The sequence below is a fragment of the Zalophus californianus genome, chromosome 4, assembly GCF_009762305.2.
Source record: "Zalophus californianus isolate mZalCal1 chromosome 4, mZalCal1.pri.v2, whole genome shotgun sequence".
Taxonomy (NCBI): Eukaryota; Metazoa; Chordata; class Mammalia; order Carnivora; family Otariidae; genus Zalophus; species Zalophus californianus.
In genome coordinates, this window is record NC_045598.1 from 35,115,195 (window position 1) to 35,128,900 (window position 13,706).

The window sequence follows — 13,706 nt, forward strand, 5'->3', positions numbered from 1 at the left end:
GGAGAAGCAGGCTTCCCGCTGAGCAGGGAGCCTGATGCGGGGCTCGATCCCAGGAAACCTGAGATCATGACCAGAGCCGAAGGCAGACACTTAACGACTGAGCCACCCAGGCGCCCCCAAAATCTGAATATTCTTAAAAGATAGGTTATTTCTCCAAAATTATATACTTCAACTGCCACACTTTATTCACTCTTCCTAAGTTTTATTAAACAGTCTCCCGTAGTTGTTTGTTTGTTTGTTTGTTTGTTTGTTTTCAAATAGAAAGTCCTTGGGGAACACTCCTTTCTAATGGCCCAGTTTGCCTGGCCCTCAAAACCTCCGTGTCCGCCCTGACCTGGCACTGTCTCCCCTCAGGCGCCCGATGCAGTGGTCAGTGCCCCACTCAGGTGCCCGCACACGGGTTGGTTGGACTCCGGGAGAGCAGACACCCGTGGAAGACACTACAGTAATTCTTAATTCAGCAGTACATATACCACCAAGAGCACCTAACATTAATTACTTCATCGACTGGCTTTTTTAAAAGAAGTAGTATGTAAAATATGCTTTTTATGTTTCAACAGTGGGCTTTGAACAGGATGTAGGTGAAAGAGGTGGTGAGATGTACAGGAATCAAAGATAGAATGTGACTGGTCGGGAAAATCCTTGACACTGGTCTCTCTTATAACAGCAACTTGCCAAACGTATTCACACTCTCACCCGGGGAAAGGAAGCAAACCTGTCTGGACGCTCACTGAAGCACACTTCTCACATGTGGCCAGTAGGTGGCAGTTTCGCGTGGAAGTGAAGACCAAGAACTGGAACGCGGGTTTCCCAAGGCTCTAGGAGCAAAAAATTATAAAACAAACTTCCTCAGTGCCGAGTGCCTTAGAAATAGTTGCGTGCTGGGGCGCCTCAATGGCGCAGTTAAGGGACCGACTCTTGGTATTGGCGCAGGTGGTGATCTCAGGGCCCTGATCTCAGGGGGTGAGATCAAGCCCCGTCCCCAGCCCCGAGTGGGCTTAAGACTCTTAAGCCCCGTCCCTCAGCCCCTCCCCCCAATAAATAAATAAATCGAAGGAAGGAAGGAAGGGGGAAGCGAGGGAGGGAGGAAGGAAGGAAGGAGGGGAGGGAGGGAGGGAGGGAGGAAGGAAGGAAGGAAAGAAAGAAAATAGTCGCATGCCACAGTTCCCAGGTGCAATGCCATTTCTAAGGTTCCGTCTGTCCAAAGAATACTGAGCCCACCACTGCGACTCTGTCTCCTATTCGTTGTGATTCGCTGGGCAAGTTATTTGTTCAGGGTTTCTTCAGCTATCAGACAGGTGATCAAGGAACTTTCTTCCCGGTGATCAAGGAACTTTCTTCCCGGACTGACAGGCTGTGGGTTCTGTGGTTCCCCTTTGGATTAGAGGAATCCCTTCTTCTGCACTGAAGTTTCCATGAGTGTCAGTGCGCCACCCTTTGCATCTGTTTTGTCTACTGCTGTTCCAGTCAGCACAAAGCACTGTGGCTGACACGGACCCGACCAGTTTGTCAAATGAAAGCTTAGGCCCCATAGAGCTGCTTCTCAGCCTCAACGGGTGTGACCTCCCCATGGCTCTAACCCTCCTGATCACACTCTCCTCCCTGAATACTCTGATCTCTTCCTTCCCTGACCTGAACTCTCCTAGTTTCCTCCTCTCTCTCTGGAAACTGTTGCTCAGTCCTTTGTACCTTCCCATCCCTCCACCAGTCCCTTAGTGCAGGTTTCTTTTTCTCTCAGGATTCAATCCCAGGTCCCCTGCTCTTCTCTTTCCTTTCTGTCTGTGGTACCTCATCTACTCCCACGGTTTTAATGACCGCCTATAGTGATAGAAACACGAATGGCTAGCCTTTATAAGGTGTCTCCTCCACGTTAGGTACTGCTCCAGCTCCCTACTCGTTAGTCCTCACGACAAGCTGACAAAGGTGGCACAATTATTATTCCCGTTTTGTGACAGTCAGGCAGAGCAGCTGAGTGACCTCTCTCCAGCTCACACTGCTCTCCTGAGCTCCATCCCAATTTTTCCGTTGGCCTTCTGAACATCTCCCCTCGGGTGTCCCTGACCATGTTCAGAACTGGACTCCTGAGATTCCAGCTCGAAGGTCCCAATCTCAGTGAAAAGCCCCCAAGGCTGGAAATGTAGGTCATTGCCATCTCTTCTTGCTTCCCGCCTACAATCAACTTCTAACAAGACCAGTCAACTCTTAACTCCTTGCTATCGTTCAAATCTCCCTTTTCTTCATTCTGTCTCCACTGCTGTTACTCATATCTCTATATTTCTCACCTCTAAACCAACCTCCGTCTCTCTAGCATGGTCCCTACACAGTCCGTCCTCCTCATCCTCCACCCAAGCCGAGGCAGCAGAGCTTAGTGGTAAAAAATATGAGCTTCGGAATCCCAACAGAGTCATTCTGCTACTTTTTAGCTGTTTGACCTTGGGTAAGCTACTCAACATTTTTGAGTCGGTTTCCTCTGAAATGAAAGACAAGAGGGGCCCCTGGGTGGCTCAGTTGAACATCCGACTCTTGATTTCAGCTCAGGTCATGATCTCAGGGTCGTGGATAGAACCCCACGTCAGGCTCCATGCTCAGTGCGGAGTCTGCTTGAGATTCTCTTTCTCCCTCTCCCTCTGCCCCTCTCCCTGCTCACCTGTGAGCATGCACGTGCACTCTCTCTAAATAAATATATATTTTTTAATCTTTGAAATGAAAGACAAGAAAAAACACCTGCCCTATGCAGTGGTTGGCACATGCAAAGTCCTCAGAAGCCAGTCCGTCTCCTGAGGCTTAGGTCTCACTCCATGACCCAACACCCTATGTCCTAGCCAGACCTCCCTGCTTGCCCGGCCACAATGGTGGCATGCACTTGCCACATTCTTCATTCCAGTCCCTCTCTTCTCCTCCATGGCTTTGTCAGCTCACGTGTCACCTTCTCCAAGAGAGCCTTCTCCTGATTCCCTGTCCCCCAGTTTCTCAACATACCCTCACACCAACCTGACTTGCTTTGTGTTCCCATGGCTCTTATAATACTACAGCATACATACCAGTTTGCTTACTGGTATCCCCCATTAAACTGTGTCATCCCTGAGGACAGGGATTGTATCTTTGTCCTCCTTGTAGCCATAGCACAGGGGTCTGGCACACAGAAGATGCTCACTAAGTATTTTGTTAGATAAATGAATGAACCAATGAATAAATCAGTGACTGAAACCATTTAGGACAGTTGGGTGTTGTCAGCAACACAGGCTTCAGGCAAAGCTGCCAAAGACAGTAATCCCCCGTTGCCCTTTGCTTTCTGAATGCTCTGCTATGCTTCAGAACTAGCACAGTGGGTAAAGAGTTGTAACTGGCTGTGGTTCCTATGAGGACATTTGGACAGAGACTAGCCCTTTCACTTTGGGTGTAAACATGGACAGCTCTGAATTTTAAAACTCAATCAAAAATGATTCAGTGAATAAAGCTTCACTTTTCCAAGGAGTTCCGAGTGTTGCAGACACACTAGCAATGAAGGCTTAAGTGTTTAGGGTAAAGTGAGTAGGCAAAAGCAGATATTTATCTCCTGGAGAACTTGGTCCTACGTGGGCAGAGAATATGTTTTGTGGTCAGGGAAATTTCATAAAAATATTTTCATTCATTCTTTCCACCCTGAGTAATCTCTGAGTCATTTCTTGCTGTAGGGAGAACTCTCTTAGGCACAGGCAAGGGTTTTTTGCAGGCGTCCTGGCACTCAGGTGCCGTCAGCTTATTGTGCCTGGGAAAGAGCCCAACTACTAAGGGAGGCAAGCTGTGCGGCAGCTGACTGGGCCCAGCAGAGTTGGGCGCGAGGGCAGGCCAAGCCCGCTAATTCAAAACCCCACTAATTCAAAAAGAAGGAAGAGGTTTCATAACCAAACAATAAGAGAACAAGTGAGAAACACTTGGGGGTTTCACACACCGGCCAAGCGGCCTGAGGCATCCCAGGCTGCGTTTTTGTCCAAGGGGGAGAATGTTTGGGGGACACCGGGGGGGGGGGGTCAGTGTGCTGGTCCCTCTCCCTCTGTGATCCCAAGTTAGAACCACATCTGAGCAACAGGAGGCTGGAGTGGGGGGCCACTGGGATTGGGAGGGCAGGAAGCCCTGGAAGGAAGAGGAAGCCCAGAAGCCAGCAGCAGCTGGACAGTCCTAGGAAGTGTTTCTGAATGAAGCAGCGGTTTCTGAATCAGGTTGGTCCAGAGAGAAAAAGGGAGGCCGAACAAGGCCCGACCCCAGAATACTAAGCGCTAGAAGGGGTAGCAGGGATGTCCTTAAGAGTCCTTCTGCCAGAGAGTAAATGATTAGGAAAAACAGGCCGAGACAAGACTGGCTTTGTGTGGGGCTTCAGGACGGGGCCTCTGTATGCTCCATGGCTCTGCGGTGTGGGTGGATGGGAGGCCCCCCCAGGACTTGAGACAAGGGCAACTTGTCTCAAGGGGGAGGCCTTACTGGTACCTTTCCTTAGACCAACTCACAGCCCAAACTGGTTCTCCTTCCTGCCAAAGAACACTCTGAGTCCTGGGGTGGAGACGTGGGCACCCCTCCTTCTGGGAGGGTTGGGAGCTGAGGGCACTCGGCACCAGGCAGGAGAACCGTGTATGGCGCATGAGACCCAGGAGGGGACTGCTGGCTGCCTCCCCAGCCTCTGCCTCCGGGTAAACAGGCCGCTGCGCGGCTGGTGACTGTCAGTGACAGTCTTCTGACAAGATTATAAATCACCAGCCCATGTTCATGGTTAGGCACCATATGCGTGTGTGTGGTTAGCAAGTAAAGCTGCCAGGAGCTGCCCGCGGCCTCCTGTAGACCGCCGCCCTGCGTGCGCTGCAGACCCGTGCGGTCCCTGCCACTGGCCACCTCTGCCCCCCGGCTCCCACGGTGCAGACGGGGCTGCGGCCCCTGCGCCCGTCTGCCCGCCCGCCGTCTCTGACAGGAGCGTTCAGGCGTGCGCCTCGGTTCTGGGCCCAGCCGGCCACCCGGGGCGGAAGGGCGGCGCTGTGGCGGCCGTGGCTCTCCAGCCTGCCAAGACGCAGAGCCGGGGCCGCTTCCACCGCTCAGGGTGGGCGAGGGCGGCAGTGGGCAGCGCGGGGCCGCTCCTGCGGGCCTCCCCACCGGGCTGGCGGTCTCCAAGCACGGTCCTGGGCTGCCGTTACCCGCGCACGGGAAGACAGGCTCCAGTCGATTGTTTCCAGTCGATTTATGGACTGGACTGGTTTGAGGCTCTGGGGAGGCCGAGCTGCCTCAGATACACGTTCACTGGAGTGCACGGTAGTGGAGAGACTATGACTGGATGACGGCGGTGCTCCATGGTGACAAAAGGGGGCTGTAGGGCCAGAGACACAGGACGTCTATTCCTCAGTGGTTCAGACTGGAGGCAGAGGGACTCAGTGGTCCAGAGTGGAGGCAGAGGGAGAACAGGTCAGACAAAGCTACTTGAAAGCTAATTTCTGAGGTGAGTCTAGAAGAATAAGTAACAAGAGGCAGGTGAAGAAGACTCTTCTTCCTGATAATGGTAGGCTAGAAAATTTGGATCAATCCCCCCTTCTGGAGGGATTGATGTTGAGTTGTTTTTTCTCACAACACTTCTGATACCAAATGGGGGGAGGGGGTTTCCACACAAAGCAATTGTCCAATTCTCCAAGGACATCAGTTGGGTACGCTATAATTCAATTCAATTCTGACACTACCCAGAGTTAGCTTCAGACTCCACAGGTTTAAGGGCTCAGCACCTCAAGAATGCCTTTACTTCAAATGCCAGTTGTATTAGGTTCCCATGTTATTCATACTTCTGTCCAACTTGGCTACAAAGCCGGGGGGTTCATGCAACCCTTCCTCCCTTTCAAGTTCAGTCATTTGCTAGAACAACTCACAAAACTCAGGAAAGCATTTTGCTTACTATTAACAGTTTAGTTGTAAAGGATACAGATCAGGAACAGGAAAATGGAAGAGATGTATAGGGCAAGATATGGATTGGGGGACTGCTCCAGGCACACCACTCTCCCACACTTCAGTGTGTTCACCAATCCAGAAGTTTTCTGAACCTATCACTTCAGGGGTTTTATGAAGTTTCACTATGTAGGCATGGTTATTGGTGATTGATGAGCAAATCATTGGCTGTTGGCTATTGTACAACCACCTGTGTGGTCCAGGAAACCTCAAGTCTTGAACTTGGACAAAAGTGGTTCAGAACTGTTAGTGCCCAGGCGGCTGAAAGAAGAAAGGAAAGTGCTCTCTGGAAGAAAGTATCTGCATCCTAGCTCTGAAGTTTTTTCCTACAATTAATTTTGCAAATATACGACCAACCCAGGGACACCTGGGTGGCTCAGTCAATTGAGCATCTCCCTTCGGCTCAGGTCATGATCCCAGGGTCCTGGGATCGAGTCCCACATCAGGCTCCTTGCTCGGCAGGGAGTCTGCTTCTCCCTCTCCCTCTGCTGCTCCCCCTGCTCATTTTCTCTCTTCCTCTCTCTCTCTGTCAAATAAATAAATAAAATCTTAAAAAAAAAAAAATACAGGGGCGCCTGAGTGGCTCAGTCGTTAAGCATCTGCCTTCGGCTCAGGTCATGATCCCAGGGTCCTGGGATCGAGCCCCACATTGGGCTCCCTACTCAGTGGGGAGTCCGCTTCTCCCTCTCCCACTCCCCCTGCTTGTGTTCCCTCTCTCGCTGTGTCTCTCTCTGTCAAATAAATAAATAAAATCTTTAAAAAAAATTCAATAGCTAAAAGTAATTCCTCAGTGTACACATTTAACAGTAGAGTAGACACAGGTGAAGAGAAAATTAGTCACCTGGAAGAGGGGAAGAAAAGTAAGGGTAAGAGTGAGACTATCTAATAGAGGCAAAGAGAAAAAAGAAAGACTAGGGCAGCACCATTAAGGAGACAATGGTGGAGAGTTGTCAAGAAGTGATGAAAGACACCAACCCACAATAAAGTCTAAAAAGGTTAAATCAAAATAAATCCACACAAAATGACTCAAGTATATACTGTCTCCAAGAAATTCACTTCAAATAAAAGAATATAGGCAGGTCGAAATAAAAAGAAAAAGATATTTCATGAAAGTACTAATGAAAGGAAAATAGGAGTAGCTCTGTTAATATCACACAAAGTAGGGGCACCTGGGTGGCTCAGTCAGTTAAGCATCTGATTTTGGCTCAGGCCGTGATCTCAGGGTCGTGGGATCGAGTCCCACATGGGGCTCCCTGCTCAGCAGGGAGTCTGCTTCTCCCTCTCTCTCCGCTGCTCCCCCTGCTTGTGCTCTCTCTCTCATCTCTCCCTCTCAAATAAATGAAATTTAAAAAAATAATAAAGAAAAAGAAAAGAAAAATCAGCAAGTATATAGAACTCAACATCATCAACCAGCAGGGCATAACTGACATTTATAGAACACAATTCTATATTTCTAGAAAACAGAAGGGAAGGAAATAATTCCTAATTAATTTTATGAGGCTAGTGGGGTGCCTGGGTGGCTCAGTCAGTTAAGCATCTGCCTTTGGCTCAAGTCGTGATCCCGTGGTCCTGGGATCAAGTCCCACATTGGCCTCCCTGGTCAGTGGGAGCCTGTTTCTCCCTCTGACCCTCCCCCGCTCATGCTCTCTCTCTCTCTATCTCATTCTCTCTCTCAAATAAATAAAATCTTAAAAAAAAAAGAACTTCCCCAACTTAATTAAAAAAAAAAAAGCATCTACCAAAAACCTACAGCTAACATTATACTTAATAGTGAAACACTGAAGATGCCCGGGTGGCTCAGTCATTAAGCATCTGCCTTCGGCTCAGGTCATGATCCCAGGGTCCTGGGATCGAGCCCCGCATCGGGCTCCCTGCTCAGCGGGAAGCCTGCCTCTCCCTCTCCCACTCCCCCTGCTTGTGTTCCCTCTCTCTCTGTCTCTCTCTCTGTCAAATAAATAAAATCTTTAAAAAAGAAATAGTGAAACATTGAATGCTTTGCTCCTGAGTTCAGGAACAAAGCAAGAATGTCTACTGAAGGATTAGTACTAGCAAAAGAAAAATGATCCTAGGAGACAATTCTCTACAGGTCTATCACATTTCTGCATATCTTTTAAGTGAAATAACAACTGCTCATTGTCCCAAACTATCTTTTCAAGGATGTTGATGAGCAAACAGCTTTGGAAAATATATTTCCCCCTTTAGAGCAAAAGGCAGGCATGCTTACTGACTGTAACATTCAGGTCTTCTAAGTGTTTCTCACTGTAGTGCACACCACTGCACAAGCAGGCATCCAAGTGTGTTACCCCCATGGGACTTGGGGGCAAAGGGATTCCATGCAGAAAGAGAAAAGCCACATAATCAATATGAAGAATATAAAAGAAGACATCACTAAAGATGCTACACTCATTAAAATGACAAAAAGATGAGATAATGAATTTTTTTAATGTTTGAAAATGTAGATGAAAACTGCTAGAAATTATAACCTACCAAAATGGACTTATGAAGAAAGAGAAAATCCAAATAGTCCTCTAACCATTAAAGAAAATGAATCAGTAATTTTTTTCCCATAAAGTCAGCTTAGAGAATTCTATCAAACATTCAAGATAGGGTCACCTCGGTGGCTCAGTCGGTTAAGCGTCAGCCTCCAGCTCGGGTCATGATCCCAGGGTCCTGGGATGGAGCCCCGCATCGGGCTCTCTGCTTGGCAGAGAGCCTCTTCTCCCTCTCCCTCTGCTCCCCCTGCTTGTGCTTGCTCTCTCTCTCTCTCCGTCAAATGAATAAATAAAATCTTTAAAAAAATTTTCAAGATAAAATTCTCGTCTTACTCAAACTCTTCTCAAGATTAGAAAAAGAGAATATAAACCCCAACTCATTTTCTTAGTTTAGCTTAATCTTTTTTTTAAGGTTAGCCTCATCTTAATATAAAAATCCATCAATGATACCATGCAAAAGAGAAATTATACACCAATCTTATCCGCATAGCTGCAAAAACTCTACACAAAATATTAGCAAACTGAATCTAGCAGCATATGCCAAGGATAATAAGTCATCTAATCTAGGAACGCACATATATCATCTTAATAGGAAAAAAGTTTGAAAACATTTAATGTCTGTTCAATAAGAGATATCTACAAAAAACTATAACAAATGCCATACCTAATAGATGAAACATTGGAAACTTTTCCTTTTAGCTCAGAAATAAGGCAAATTTGCAAACATTCCTCTCCACGGAAATCTTTAGTAAAAGGTGAGACATGCAATCGGAAGAGGAACCAGAGTATACTTAGGTATGTTTGCCACTCTTTCCATAACTGACTGCAGTTCTCCAAGACTGGTGTCTATTCCTGTGCCACCGTCACCCTGCTAGGAAAATTTGTGAAAGGGATTTTTAGAAAAGACATTTGTTGATCCAAGGAAACAGGGAAATGTGCAGTTTTAAACAAAAATGTAGTACTGGGGTGGCAGCCATAGATATGCAAATGAGCCCTCTGGGTGAGATGGTAGGGTTGGCCCACAGTAGTGCAGGGTGCGCACCTGCCCCACCCACTGCTGGGGTGGAGGGGACCCAAAACATTTTTTAAAGGGCACCCGGGAGGGTCACCTGGTTAAGCATCGACTCGGTTTCGCCTGGGATCAGGATCTCATGGGTTGTGGGATCCAGCTGCCTCAGGTTCTTGGCCCACTGAGGAGTCAGCTTGAAAGTTGCTCTCGCTCTGGCCGCCCCCCCCTTCATGCAAGCGCTCTAAACAAGTTGTTTTCTTAGGAAAAATTACCACAATAGAACAATGCTTACTAACTTAAAAAAAGAAAAAGAAAAAAGGCACTTTATAAGATGTTGCCCAACCAATCCCAAACAGCAGTGTTGTTTTTTACTTATTTATCTGACAAATAGAGAAACAGCAAAAAGAGGAAACACAAACAGAGGAAGTGAGAGAGGAAGAAGCAGGCTTCCCCCCAAGCAGTGAGCCTGATATGGGTGTCCTGCCCCAGGACTCTGGGCAGACACTTAACGACTGAGTCACCTAGATACCCCAACAGCAGTGTTGTTTAACAACCAAATCACGAACCTAAGAATCTGTCCTTGCTAGGAAACATTTAGCCTTACTTGAATAAGGCCTCCAAAAATTGTACTACCAATTCTCTAGTGCTTCTTCCTGCAAAAATACATGTTTGGCACCTACATCAAAGACCCTATTAAGATGAGAAAAAACAATACATATGTTGCCCCTGTGCCCCTGGTCCCGGATACTGGCTGATCCCCCTACGCTTCCGGTGCCTTTGCACCTACCAGCAAACGCTTTTCTTCCATGACTGAGAATTATCTCAAGCATATCTTTACTGGGCAAAGCTTTCCTGACAAGGATATAAAAGGTTAATTTTCATGATTCAAAGAGATATTCCTGGTATTAGTTCCCATGTGTCTATCGAAGTCTCAGCTCCCCTACCAGTCGAGTGGAGGTAGCAAGCACGTGTGTTTAAAATAACACTTACCAGTGTTCCATCACATGACCAACTCACCCTGCCCCCATCCAGCTCTGCCTCTATACGATTCCCTTCTAAGAATGTTTCTTCTCCCTTTTCCCCATCTTCCCCAGCACCCCCACAGCTTGACCCCCTTTGTAGTGCTATACTGTGCACCTGGCGCATCAGACATGTAGTGCAGGCTTGTGCGAAGGCTGAGGGGATGCCAGAATGACTGGAAAGTACCTCTAAAAAAAAAACTCTCAATAAATTCTAGTTCTTTCCTCATTTGTAACCCAATCTTTCCTTTTGCTCCCCCCCCCAAGACGTTAGCCAAATCACTTTGCCCCATGCCTCTCTCTGCAAAGTGAAATGGGCTAACAGTTACAGGGTCATTGCAAAGCAAACCTCTTTTGGTTATGGTGAGCTTCGAGGGGATGCTGTGTGGAAAGCCTAGGCAAAGGGCTCCATAAATGGTTTGTCAAAAACTACCGCAGTCTACCTTGCTTCCACCCTTCTCACTTGCTGCCACACATCCTCCATCCACTCGCTGTCTCCCTCTCACCCCACCCCTGGGGGGCTTTGCCCATCCTTTCTCCCTTTGAAGACCTAGCCCCTCCCACCTCCGTGACACCCCGATTCCCGGATTCCTCCAAGCCGAAGGTGGCCCCACCTCGGTGGGGCCTCCAGCTCTGACAGCCTCAAAGGCTCACCATCCAACCTTTCCTCCTCCCTCTATGGCAAATTCTGTGAGGGCTGAGTGTGGGGGATGAGGCTTGGCCCCCTCCTCCTCCTCTTTAGCCCCAGATCCAGCCGGACTGAGGTGTTGCCTGCCCAGCTTCCCCCACACATAGCTTGCATGGTGCTGGCCAGTAAAAGGTGCTAGGAAAGGAGCAGGAAGGGGATGGGGGTAAAGGGAAGCGACTTGGTTCAAGGGAGTCTTTGCTTGCTTGGTGGGGATGGAGGGTTTTGGAGCGTCAGGCCTCCCCAGCGCCTCTGCCTTTCCCCAGCCATCGAGCTGATCAAGGACCTGGTCAACTATGACGTGTGCCAGGCGCTGCTCAAGGGCCTCGTGGAGCTGCTGATACCGTCCGTCAAGGAGACCAGCAAACTGCAACCCAAGATCCTCAACGGTAGGGAGCCGCTCGGACTGGGGCTGCGGGGCGGGGGCTGGCCTTGGGAAGCCGGGCCTCCAACCTCACGGCCGCCCCCTCTGCCAGACTCCTTGGTTCCCCAGCTCACCGCCCACCTGCCGGTGTTTTTGCAGCAGGCTGCGGCGGCCAAGGCCATCGGGTAAGCGGGCGGGGGGAGTGGGGGGAATGCGGCGAGCCAGGCTGGCGCTGCCCGCGGGCCCGGGGTGGGGGGGTGCGGCTCGGGCTGCCGGGCGCCGGAGGATCCCAAGGGGTCGCCGCCGCCCGAATTTCCGGCCCAGGATCCTGGCGCGCAGCAACACGAGCATCGCCGAGGAGATGCTGCACCTGCGCGTGGTGCACAGCCTATTGGCCGCCATGGGCAACTCGGACCACAGCAACAGCCAGCGGCAGGCCAGCCTCACGCTGGAGGTGAGCGGCGGGACTGCGGGGCGGCGCGGCGGGCCCTGGGCGAGGGCACCGCAGTCACCCCGCCGCCCCCCGCGGCCGCAGTACTTCGTGCAGGTGTTCCCGGTGGTGGAGGAGCACGTGCGCAGGTCCATGGGAGAGGAGCTCTACAAGCTCTTCCTCGTAAGTGCCCCCGCCCCGCAGAGCCTGGACGGCGACCGGACGGTGCAGCCTCCACAGCGTCCCCGCCCCCCCGGGCCACACCCCCCACGCACGCTGGGCCCGGGTCCGCTGTGGGAGGGACCGCGCTGGCTCGGGCTCCTCCCCACCCCCACCCCCGCCCCGCGTCCTGCCGGTCCCTGTCCTGCGCTTCCGGTCAGCCCCGGAGCCGGCCGCATTCCTGTGCCTGGCGCCCGCCTGCAGGTGCAGACTGCCCTGGAGGCTCAGTAGGTTTCCCTTGCTCCTGCCCCCAGAGCAATGCCGAGGACTTGTACGTGAAAATAGATAGCATTCAGGCGGACATCTTGGCGGCCAATAAAGTCAATGTTTCCAAAGGTGAGTGGGGAGTGAGGGTGCCTGGAGCCGAGGTGCAGCGGCACCCAGACTCAGGCTCGCCTCCCCTGCCTCCAGCATTATACCTCGGTGGCGTCCCCCACAGCAACACGACCTTTTACCTTGACGCCCATGACCAGGATCAGCTGGCTTACATCACATACTTCCAGAAGGAGGATGTGGAGGGAGAGGAGTAACAGAGCCTCTGAGGCAATCCAGGAAGGCCCGGGCTGTGTTTCAGGAAGCCTGGCAGAAGGATCCTGGGGTCACGCTCATGGTGACTCCACTGGCCCAGGTGGGAGGCTGAGGGTTGGGCCTGCCAGGAGAGGAGAGGGAGAGCTGCTGGCTGGCAAGAATTCAATAAATAATCTTGCTATATGTCTGTTCTCTGTGTAGCGGGGCGGGGGAATTAAATGAGAGCTTTGTTGATGGGCTGGGGTTCCTCTGCTCATCCAGGAAAAAAGCTGGTCTGGAGGGAAGGAACATCGATATCCTGGAAGATTTAAGAGTGTAGCCTGAGGAGAGAACTTCACCTCTGCTCCCTACTGGCCCCTGCACGCTCTCCTCCAGGAGACCACACTCATCTGCTTTTTTTCCTACCTCTGGTTGCTTCCTCTCATTCTCTTTTGCTGATTAATCCTCTCAACCCAGCTTCTTTCAAGTTAGAGTAACCTGGAGCCTCTTCTCTACTTTTTCACCCTGGTGATCTCATCCAGTCTCAGAACTTTAAATGCCATTTATACACCATTGACTCCCACATTTCTATTTCCAGTTAAATATTTCCACCTCCTTATGTCCAAAACTGGACTTCTGATCTGTGCCACCTTCCCCAGCACAACTGATGGCAACTCATCGTTTCTGCCACTCAGAACAAAATAGTGTTCTCTTGGGCGCCTGGGTGGCTCAGTTGGTTAAGCGACTGCCTTCGGCTCAGGTCATGGTCCTGGAGTCCCGGGATCGAGTCCCACATCGGGCTCCCTGCTCAGCAGGGAGTCTGCTTCTCCCTCTGACCCTCTTCCCTCTTATGCTCTCTCTCTCTATCTCATTCTCTCTCTCAAATAAATAAATAAATAAAATCTTTAAAAAAATAGTGTTCTCTTTAATGTCTCTCTTCAACATCTGTATCCGTTCTGTTGACTCCAAGTATATCCAGAATCCAACCATATCTCACTACCTCTGTTGGTAATACCCTAATCTGAGCCA

General features: G+C 50.2%; 1 protein-coding gene across 13 annotated transcripts in view; it reads left to right on the top strand.

Annotated features, from left to right (window-relative positions):
* Positions 1–13,454, top strand: part of ARMH1 (armadillo like helical domain containing 1) — a 49,522-nt gene extending 36,068 nt beyond the window's left edge. For 9 of the 13 annotated variants that reach the window (XM_027577943.2, XM_027577960.2, XM_027577967.2 and 6 more), the window contains 6 exons: positions 11,424–11,546; positions 11,634–11,706; positions 11,846–11,975; positions 12,030–12,134; positions 12,425–12,506; positions 12,644–13,453. In XM_027577943.2, the coding sequence (XP_027433744.2) occupies positions 11,424–11,546; positions 11,634–11,706; positions 11,846–11,975; positions 12,030–12,134; positions 12,425–12,506; positions 12,644–12,810 (680 nt within the window). In that variant the 3' untranslated portion in view covers positions 12,811–13,453. Of the gene's footprint in view, positions 1–11,423; positions 11,547–11,633; positions 11,707–11,845; positions 11,976–12,029; positions 12,135–12,424; positions 12,507–12,581 lie in introns of all 13 variants that reach the window. The other 4 variants (XM_027578004.2, XM_027578010.2, XM_027578019.2 and 1 more) reach the window with 4 other exon arrangements.
* The last annotated feature ends 252 nt before the right edge of the window (positions 13,455–13,706 follow it).